General features: G+C 32.7%; 1 protein-coding gene across 1 annotated transcript; it reads right to left on the bottom strand.

Moving 5' to 3' along the window:
- Positions 1–1,870: 1,870 nt before the first annotated feature.
- Positions 1,871–8,190, bottom strand: LOC106691275 (endocuticle structural glycoprotein ABD-5-like). The gene is made up of 3 exons (XM_014436989.2): positions 8,162–8,190; positions 2,510–2,625; positions 1,871–2,291 (listed from the first exon to the last, which is right to left on the bottom strand). The coding sequence occupies exons 1-3, from the start codon at positions 8,168–8,170 to the stop codon at positions 2,045–2,047; spliced, it is 372 nt and encodes a 123-aa protein (XP_014292475.1). The 5' UTR covers positions 8,171–8,190; the 3' UTR covers positions 1,871–2,044.
- Between the last annotated feature and the right edge of the window lie 3,078 nt (positions 8,191–11,268).

Here is an 11,268-nt window from a genome sequence, read left to right as displayed (position 1 = left end):
GTCACGTATTGATCTTTCGAATAAAAAAAAAAATTTGATTACAATTTAATTTTTTGTGTTATTTTTTACAATTTCAAGTTCTATCGGGCTTAAAAAAACACCCTTTATATATATATATATACACAAGATAAAAAAAATTCAAATTTTAACACATCAATTAAATAGATGATGTACATAATAGTGAGGAATATTAGAATAAAGTAACCAGACAAATAAATACATAATATTGATAATATTCTGAAGAAAGTTTGTATTTTACAGCAACATAATGTTTATTTATTAGTATGTTTAGCGGCAGTGAATGTATTTTTATTTTTGTCCGATTTCCCTAAGAATGGCCCGTAGCTCCTCAAAAGTGGTGCAGTCCATATTGATATGCTCAGCAGTCTCCGGAGCACAACAATTAGGGCACAGGAGGTTAATAGCCACCGCATGGCAATGATGTTTGGCCCGAAATTCTCCATTCTTCGTAAGTAATTGAGAGATCCAATAGTCCGTGAGGACTCACTTCGTTTCAACACATGAACGTACGGTGGGGAAGTACTAAATAGCTCCTTTCTGGCTCGTCGTCCAGTATCGGTTAAGCTCATTCATGGTTTCCTCGTGGATAATTGTTTTCCATTTGATAGGGTTATTTCCAATCCTCACCTGAAGAACGTTTCCCTCTCGCACCATTCTCTATCATGTTCTTGGCTCTACTAATGGAAGACACCACTGCAGCCAGATAATCATCGCAATCCGTGGCTGGTAACCACTGTTCCTCTAGGACTTTCAACAACTCATTAATAAGTAATTTCCATAGGGCTGGACCAAGCACTGACCCGTGAGGGCATCCCCTCTCAAGGGAAACTTCTATTTCATAAGAGCTACCTCGAATTCTGACACAAGGAATCTTAAGACACTGTCAAAAGTGGAGGATTTTTCAAAGAGCAGCAACATAACATAACACTCTATCTATCTCTCAGTCCAACGTCAACATACATTCAAAGCAGGTTAAGCACCCCTTGCGGGCACTATTTTAGCAAAAGAAACTATTCTAACACAAATAAAAATCCGAAAACACAACACAACTTTAAAAAGAGTTAACAGAAAAAGTACCAACATTCCCAAAGCTTAGTTAATCTTGGTCCATTTGGTGACTTATGCATCTATGGTCATAATGTGAATCTTATGATTATCTCACTCTGACTAATAATCTATTTTTTAGATTAAACCAATAGAAGACTACGGGCCTTTTCCTCAATTTTTACCCCAAATAAACACTTATGATTCGCTTCTTTAAGGTATAAAAAATGTGTGCATAATCTTTTAAGTGTGGTTAAACATCTCTTTAAAACTAAGTTTAAACCTAGGGATGTTTAACTCCACTTCTGAAACCGATACGCTTTTTTTCTGTATAGTTGTTTCATAGTTCTGTTGAAGGCTACTGGACTAATAATGTTAATATATGTTGATTAATGTAACAATCAATATTCTAGGATCTTTGTAAGCGTTAAAAAAATATATATTTTCATACTGTGGTTTTTTTCTATTAGTAAATTTAATTAATAATCAAAAGAACAGATTTCATCTTCCCGTTCTAAGAAATTCATTCAGAATAAGAAGTAAAATAATGATAATAAAGGGAATGTTAGATGGGAAACCTATTAGAGTTGATAGCTATAGAGATAAAACGGTATTGTTCATTAAAAACAAAGAAGATATTTAAGAGTTATAAGGACAGATATTTGTATGATTATAAATGTAAATAGTTGATGTATGAATAATGTTTTATTAGCATTACAAGAATTTGAAAAATATAAAGCTAATTTATTTATTCGAGAAAGAAGTAATTTAAAAGAACTAGACATTTTTTTCTTGTAATGTTTACATGAATTAACAAGGTTGTACGAGTGTTTTGATTAAGAGCTAAGTACATATGAAATATCTTAAACATTGTTCAGATTCTTTTTATCACATATTCATATATTCTTAGATTGATTTAACCTGCTGGTTATATTATATTAAAACCATTAAAAAAATAAATTTAATTCAGGCTTTAATTTTATCCTCTAAAGAACTCAGGTGCAGACTCTGGAATAGGTATTTCGGCGGGTGTTGTTCCTGGTCCTTGGACGTTTGTTCTTTCTGCATGAAAGCCTGTCTCGTCTGCGTACCAGTTGACAGTGATGACTTGACCATCAGGAGCTGTGTAAGAGTAGCTACCACGGGCTGTCTGCGCCTCCCCTTCTGTTCCTGGATTCTTCAAAAAACCTTCCTCTTTAACGGAGATCCCGTTACTTGTCTGGTAGCTGTATTATGAAAATAACATTATAGCATTCAATACATTACCGGTTGCATTTGATATTAGTGGTGGTGAATTGGAAGAGAAACTGAAATCTATGCAAATTCTATAGAAACTAGAATCTCATACGCAAATTTTATTTAATAAATTCTAGTGAGAACAATTAAAACAAATATTTTTACAAACTACTAAAAATGTAATATTTGTGGAAGCAAACAATAATACCTGTACTTGTAAGTACCATCGTAATTATTTTCACTCTCCGAGGATAGAATGACGTCATTGTTTGTAGGCTGCTGGCCTTGAACAAGCCCAACACCAAAAACTAATACGATCCAACTCTGTAACAAACGAAAATATTCATGCTTATCACAACATAATACATAAGATATTAAAAATGCTTATATTTTCCGACTGCTATACTGTAAACTATTATTAGATAAATAATTGACCGAAGAATAAATATTTTTACACTTATGACTTATTTAAAATATATTAAGAAATTTTGGGATCTTGTAAAATTTGGAATTCGACTTTTCAACCGACACAAACGTTTTAAGATCCCCGGAGTTCAAATAACCAAGTCACATAGAGCTCCCTATTGGTAAAGTTTGTGTGAGTGTTTTTTTCGAGGGTCGGTGGAAATCTTCATAAGACGCGAATAGGCCCGTACCTATCCGTGTGTGGGATTTTTGCAAATTAAACCACCGCCCTACACCTTTTCATTCCACTCCACGGGACCGCCGCTAGGCATTACTTCATGGAGGGAAATGTCCGAGTGCCGCCTCGCTTTCTTCGGATAGTTTTCACGTTTCCATGCAGCCTCTTGAGGACGAGTGTAGTGAATCTCTTCACTGCGTTCCAATGCTGGTCTGAGAGTAGCATATACCTCACCACATTTTCTGGCGTCATGCCTCCTCCACACACTCTCTGTAATTTGCTTCTCTTCTGAGCAGCCCGAATATAAGCAAAAACACGTGCCCCGCTGTTTCCGACAGTCTGACATTCAGGACATTCTGCGGTGTTGTCCAATTTGAATCGGTACTGGTAGGCTCTAAAGCATCCATGTCCGGTCAACAATTGGGTCATGTAAAAATCCACCTCACCATGCTCGGGGCCATACCACGTGCCCACATCAGGTATCAACCTGTAAGTCCACCACCCGGAATCTGCAGCCTTCCAACGCTGCTGCCACTGGTCGATGGTTATTTTTCGCTCTTCTTCTGTGGAAATGTATAAACGTCGTCCAAAGTGCCTGCTTCTTTCTTCAACAAGGAGTTCCACAGGCGGCATTCGGGCTATTGCACACACCGCTTCGTAGGAAACAGTTTGAAAAGCACTAACTGCTAAAACGGATGCTACTTTAGCAGATTTGGCGTTGAAATTCTCCGTATGAACATTAAATCGGAAATGTGCATCGATCATGACTCTTAGGTATTTTAACCAAGACTGGAAACAAATTTGGTGCCTACCCACCGTAACATTGATGGACTCAGCTTGTTTCTTGCTAGTTACTAGGAGAACCTCACTCTTGTGGTCTGCAAGTTTTAGGCCTTCCGAAGAAAGACAACCTCGGACCGTAGCAACAGCCTGGTTAGCGATGAGGGTAACTTCTTCCAAGTACTTCGCCGCCACTACAAGTGGAACGTCACCAGCGAATCCCACAACTGTGGCTCCATCCGGCATTGTCAATTTGAAGTTTGACGTCATATATGATGTTTCACAGAAGAGGCCCTAATACCAATCCCTGTGGGACACCACCAGTCACCTCGTATCTCCTTTGGCCAAAGTCTGAAAAATAAAAGAGAACTCTATCTTTGAAGTAGTCTGTGAGAACTCTTTTAAGATAGGCTGGCACCAGCATATTCCGTAGTGCATCTATGATACAGGTCCAACTTACTTGATCTTTTTTAATATTCTTAATGCATGTATTAATTATTAATTTAACTATTATAATTTATGTTAATAAAACGTAAACGTTATGATAGTAGAGTAGCCGTAATGAAAGTACGGAACGCACATTAATTTTAAACCTTAATAATTAGATAAAAAATATGAGAATAATTAAGCATTAAGAAGGTTCGGATGACATTTTAAACAGTTGAAGAGAGTGAAGATGAAATGTATATCCGGTATTTGAATGAAATATATATTCAGTTCTCTGTCTTTTCAATATTCACTTTTAAAATAAAATGTATAATCAGTTTTCTTAGTGAACACTGGAATTTAATTTACAAAGTCATTTGGTGCTTATTGGGTGACTGAATATATTACCACTCGAGCATTAACCAATCATTAACATAACTTATTTTCCCGAATACTTAATTACATTTCTCAATGTGAGGTAAAATAAGAACCTGAATGGATATAGTTTCAATTATGTTATTGTTCTTTATATTCCCATTTGACAAACCGGAATAAAATATACAGGTTTGGTTGTAAATATGGCTAAATCCTTCTATTCATTCGATACTACTGAAATCAAGTTAATTTATTACCAAGTCATTTGTTTATTATGCAAATTTTTACTTAAAATTATCTTCATGTCGACATTATTAAGGACCCATGAACATTTTCTGATTCTAGGGAATTTTTATAAATAAAAAAATAACGAAATCAGATAAAACAAATTGTTGCTGGCTTTGAAAGAACCCTATTCCTATTCTTATGGACTTATTTATATATATGATTTTTAGGTGAAGAAATTTAATTTTAAATTTCCTCGATCAATTTTGAGTAGGAAATTAGTTAAAAATTATTATCATACTAATCAGAAACACAATAATTAAATAAACACAATTTGCTCAATCGTTGAGATTCCGAGATCAATCTCTGATGTAGAGATGATGTAACATTTCGTAGACAGAGGAGTAGTGAATTATTTCATCACGGCTTTCGGCCTTTTGACACTGAATCATTTCGTTGTTAGTTTTGAATTTTATATCCGCTAAAACTACATAACGCGCATTAAAAAGCAAACAAACTGCGCATTAAGTACACTTTTTTTTTTAACTTTACATTTACTACATATTTGAAATGAAAAAATAACTAATTTCACTTGCTGCTAAATTTTGTTTAAAACGAAAGTTAAGCGTTCTTTCGTAACCAGTTATATTTGAAGGAAGAGCTGCAATGTTACAAGATTTCTAATACAAACGTTTTAAGAATTGAGTAACTCAGTGTTTGTCAATGTTTGAACTGGTTGTTAGTATGTTACTAATACATTGCTAATTCAGCGGAATATCTTCGGTGCTTCATTCATTCCTTTATATTTTCTGTAAATTTAAATATAAACATCAATATTTTTTAAATTATTATCATTGCCAATGACACAAAAATTACAAAGAAATAACTAAACCATTGTTCGCTCATGTACTCTAACGACGCACATTCATCCTTTTACTAACAGTATTATCAGAAGGAGCTGCAGAATTAATCTATAAACACTGCGCAAGGTAACATAAAGTTCGACTAGTGCTTCAGAGTCCACACTGTAAAAAATAAAGTTGATCAATTCGGTGATGGCATATCTTTAGCTATATGTATGTAGATATATAGAGTACATTTACGTATTTTAAAATGATATAATATTGTTTATCAAATTTGATAATATATAATGAAATCATTCTCAAAAACATATCGCAACTAAACAATTTAGTTAAGAAAATTTAAAATGATATTTTTATTAAGTTTATAAATAGGAAAAAAAAACTATACCTTTTGTAAGAATTAAGAATCTGTTCTAAGTATGAAGATTTTTTTCCCGTTTAAGTTATTCTATTTTTAAAGAAAAGATATTTTTATTTTGTAAAATGAGAACAATATATATACAGAATAGTATAGTCATCGAAGGAGGGACAGTCTGTTTCATTACCCATAGAACAGGTTTCTGGTAAATTATGTTGGGAATGTTTATATACATAAATATTAATATATTTAAATTTTATGTATGAAAATTTTGAGAATAAATTTTAGTTATATTCATACTAAATGCTTTATTTAACAATTTTTTTCCATAAATAAGAAATGTATTTTGTAAATTGTTATTATTTTTACTAAAAACTCTGATATCTAGAGGGGAGTGAATTTGAATTTGAGGGAGAAATGCAAATCTCAGTTTGTTCAATTACAAAACTCAAATTGAGTAATATGAACTTAATGCTTGTTAAACAAAGAAGTTTAAAGAAAATCGGAAAATTCGGGGAAAAACCAGAACTTTGCATTATTTAACCAACTGAAAACTTCATAAAATGTTTTAACAAAAGTCAATTCTAATTTCTTTTCTTTTTTTATAAACAAAAATTTTCATACTCCGTTCCACATATTTTCCTGACCCCTGGATATTACCTATAGTTAAATGAGCCCCTAACTCCAAAATCCTCTAGAATTCTCATCATCCTATCGCTCTATCTCTCTCTTACCGATCATAGGCAAAATCCTTGAAAAACTCATTTTGAAACGCTTACACCCCATCCTGGATTCCAATAATGTAATCCCTGATCACTAGTTTGGATTTCGAACATCCCACTCTACTATCCAGCAATGTCATCGTGTAGTGGACGTAGTCTCGTCTTCTTTGGAGCGCGGAATGTACTGCGCGGGAGTCTTTTTCGATGTAGAACAGGCTTTTGATCGAGTCTGGTACCCGGGACGGCTTTACAAACTCCGTAAATTCCTACCTCCTACATACTTTCTCATCATTCGTTCCTTTATCTTTGATAGATTTTTCCAACTAAACCATAATGGTTCCTATTCATCCCTCGATTCTCAGTCCGCTGGTGTTCCTCAAGGTACTATCCTTGGTCCCATCCTCTACACCGTCTATAAAGCTGACATTCCAACCAATCCTAACACTATCCTTACCACGTATGCCGATGACACATGTGTGCTCGCTGTTAATAATAACCCATTAAATTTATCCCAAAATCTCCAATCCCATATCACAGCCCTCGAAGATTGGTGTCGTAATTGGAGTATTATGATAAATTCCAACAAATTCCATCAAATCACCGTTACCCTTCGTCGTAAACCTACTGACTGCCCTACAGTTTCATTTAATGATGTTACTCTTACCCCTGTCGAACAGATCCGCTACCTTGGACAACATTTGGACAAACGATTAACATGGAATCCTCACACCAGACTGAATCCACACAGGAAACTGCACGTCGATTTCGACTATTACAGCACTTACTAGACAAACGGTCTAAGCTTCCAACACATTACACAAGACTGATCTACATGGCTGTAATAAGGCCAATCTGGACATATGGAGTTGAGCTTTGGGGCTCCACTAAACCTTCGAATTCCTCTCGTATTCAATCCTTACAATCCAAAATCCTTCGTAAAATACTCAATGCTCCTTACTTTGTCACAAATAAAATCATACATAAAGACCTTAATATTCTCTATGTAACCGATCTAGCCCGAACCAGATATCACTCCTTCCATTATAAACTCTCTAACCACTCAAACCCCCTAGTTTCTAATCTTGCATCCTCTTTCATTCCTGACAATCCTCCGAGGCATCTGAAAAGAAGATGGGCACGAGACCAACTAATGTAAAATGTTAGTAGAGTGCTACCAATGGGTAGTTTCTCTACACGCCTGTAACACTCCAATTTATCTTAGATCAGATTTACTAAATGTATTATAATGTACAGTTGTAAATAGCAAAAATAAATATTAAAAAAAAAATTATTTAATTTCCGGTGCGATTTAGAATTAACATATTTAAATAATTGTATAATTATTACTTGTTATTATGACTGGATTGAATTTCGATAGATTTTTTAAAACAGGATTACCTGAAGAATGGTACATAAGAACTAAACGATTCAATATGCTATTTAGGAAATATTCCTTGGCATAACTTACAAGTCTCATCACTACAATCCACAGGCACGAAGGCTATACTGTAGGGTCCTGTCGTAAACACTTTCCAACTATATAAGTGATTACCCCTCCACCATCTCCCTCCTCAATTATCGATAGCTTTGAACAATGATGATTTCAAACTCTAATTCCAATCGAAATTATTTATCCTCTCCTTTCTAGCTTTAATTCAAGAAGGCTAGAAACGAACGCATAGATTATATCGATGTAGGCTTGATATCGATACAGTCTATGCAGGCATTTAACAGATGTTTGTAGATTTAATATGTTTTGTTTCGATAAATGAAAGAGTGTGAATATTGAACAGAAAATAGGCATTGCGAATCACAGTATTAAAAAAATGATAATTAAACATATAATTGCATGTAAAATTAAAGTAAACTAAATAAGATTAATAAAAATGAGGAAATCAAAAATTATATAAATAGAGGGAAAAATAAAGGACTATCTGTTTTTTCTTTCTCAGGAATTAACTAGTTTTTATACATACTTCAATTTTTTTTTTTATTAATTCATCTATTGTTGCTATCTATATTTGCATGCTATCTATTTTTTCATTAATAAATTTCATATCATACCAATACATAATTCCTATTTATTTAAATTTATTATCCTTCGACGCTGTATAATTTCACCATTGCATTGTTTATTTTGAACTAAATCATGTTCCCCTCTGGCTTGTTTGGCATTAGATAATGCTTAATTATGTTTTAGATCTGTTTAACTTTTCTTAATAATGTAAATTTTTATATTTTTACATTGTTTTCTACTAATTGTAGTAGCGCAATGTGCGCAACCGTTCCCATATCTGTTTTGTTGCTTATGACTTTTTTTTTTTTGTGAGGTTTTCTTTAATAAGTTTTTCTTGTTCTATCTTTTTCTGCTTTGACTATTATTTCTGTTTGTTTCAAAATAAAAATTGTGGTTGTAAATAGTATATGGCGAAAGCTGATGTATTGATATGTTTGGGATTTTTTGTAGACATTAGCTATATATTGACAATACGGGTTTAAGAAAAAAGTGTTAAATTTATTTCAATAAATTTTTATAACAGCACTTAACGACTCTCATTTAAAAGGGCTTTCATCTCGAGGTAATAAGGGTCAAGGGAGCACTACTTTCGATGAGTATTGCTGAGTACCCCCCAAGGTGACCTTATTAAACATAAACCAAGTGTGCTGGGTATGCGGCAGTATCATAGCCAGCAATAAAAATAAGTCGAAAAACATGAAAGTGTTTCGGGTATTAAAAGAAAGCCTCCCTGATCTTCATATTGAGTTATAGTTTCCGCTCCCAAAATTTAATCAGCCAAAGAAATGGCTGGAAAGAAAGTAGAGATGAGAATAACAACTCCATCGAGGAAGAGAAAGGGGAAGAACTCTTGAGAAGTTGTCGAAACAAGACAGTCGGAGCAGGAAAGGACCCTCAAGCCAGAGACTCCTGGAAAACGAGGTTGATGAGAAGGAGCTACTGAAAGCCCGCCTGAACCCAGAAAGCCTCAACATAAAAGGTAAATCCTAGCATAATAGTCCTCACCTCAATTTTGAATAGCAAATTAATTAGAAATTAGAATCAACGGAATATGTATGGTCTCATCTGGTATTTTCATTCTAATACCATATCAATTAATCTTAAAATATAATCATATGTTTATTTAGCTCTCTTAATATATGTTTCTTCAATAATAAAGATATTTCAAATGTAAATAATTGTAAATATAATCTAATCCTTATGTTGTATAATCTGTGGTATCTAGGTCTTAGTTTAAATAAATAGGTAATACATTTATAAGAATTATTGGTCAGTTCCCATATATGACCGATTGTGATATATAATATAAATGTAAGTATAAATACACAAATACATAATAAACGCTAATTCTATTATTTTATTCTATAAAATATTCCGTTTCTCCAATATTATATTGCAACATTGTTTTTATTTATAATATTTATTGTTTTTTTTTTTTTTTTATCTTTTCATTTGTATTTGTATAAATTGTTGTCATTATACATTCCTAATTTTAATTAGCTTTTTTTGAAAGCTACAACAGTGTTCTTCTGTAGTTTGATTTTAATTATCATTCCTTTCAGTTTTATGAAGAAAAAAAAAACTGATAACCTCTTCTCATCATTATTTTCATTTATAATTCTATTAAGTTTTTTTAATTTTTCTTTGTAATGTAACGGCAAGATTATACAGTGTTAAAGAGTAATTAACTATAGAAATTGGTGTGACATGTGGATATTTTGTGACAATTATTAGTTATAAGTATGTTTTGAGGACAATTTTTTAAAATAAGTTATAAAATGTTTATTGGATTTCACAAAAATGACCCGTATAGACAATAGGAGGTACTAAAGGTATGAAAATTACACATAATAAAGAAGTTTTCGACTATTTTTGGAATTACCTCTTAAAGATGGACTGACCGTTTAAAGAGCCGACAGGGTTATTCTATTCACGTGAAATTACTAAAATTAAAAATTGAAGTAAGAAAGCGAATTAATGTCCGATATAAAAAAAGAATAATTTTCATTTCATTCTCATATTCAATACAAACAATTAAGAGTATGGAAATTAATCATTATAAAAAATAATGAAGTAAAAATTAGGCCATTTTTCAAAATTTTAGATGTATCAAAAATTCCTAGTTATTGTTTTTTAGGACCGTCTGAACTTGCCAAAGGGTAATTTTATAAATGTTACTTAAATAAAATAAATAATTTAAGTAATGGCGCTAGTAAATTTCTAAGAAAGAAAAGAAAACTGATAGTCTTTTATTTTTTCCCTCTATTATTTAAATTTCATTTACAATTTTACGTTTAATTATCATTTTTTAAATATTTTATATAACCATGTCTATTCTCTTATTGAATATTCATACTCTTACATATGTCGAAATCAACCAAAATATATGAAACCTACACACCTATTAAATATCGATACTGTCTATGAAATCGTTTTTTAGCCTTTTTAGAGTGAGGTTTGAGAGAGAAAAGTTATTAAAATTTGATAGAAATTTTAATTTAGATTGTCAGTGCCTAAGGCTGTTTTGGTCATAGGAGGGAGATTGTGGAGGGGTAATC

Source organism: Halyomorpha halys, unplaced genomic scaffold, assembly GCF_000696795.3.
Source record: "Halyomorpha halys isolate HHAL.00 unplaced genomic scaffold, Hhal_1.1 Scaffold2203.1, whole genome shotgun sequence".
Taxonomy (NCBI): domain Eukaryota; kingdom Metazoa; phylum Arthropoda; class Insecta; order Hemiptera; family Pentatomidae; genus Halyomorpha; species Halyomorpha halys.
This window is presented reverse-complemented; position numbering and strand designations above follow the sequence as displayed.

Coding starts and splice junctions, on each gene's coding strand:
- LOC106691275 (XM_014436989.2), bottom strand. Junction 2,292..2,509: donor GATGGTACTTACAAGTACAG/GTATTATTGTTT, acceptor TTCATAATACAG/CTACCAGACAAGTAACGGGA.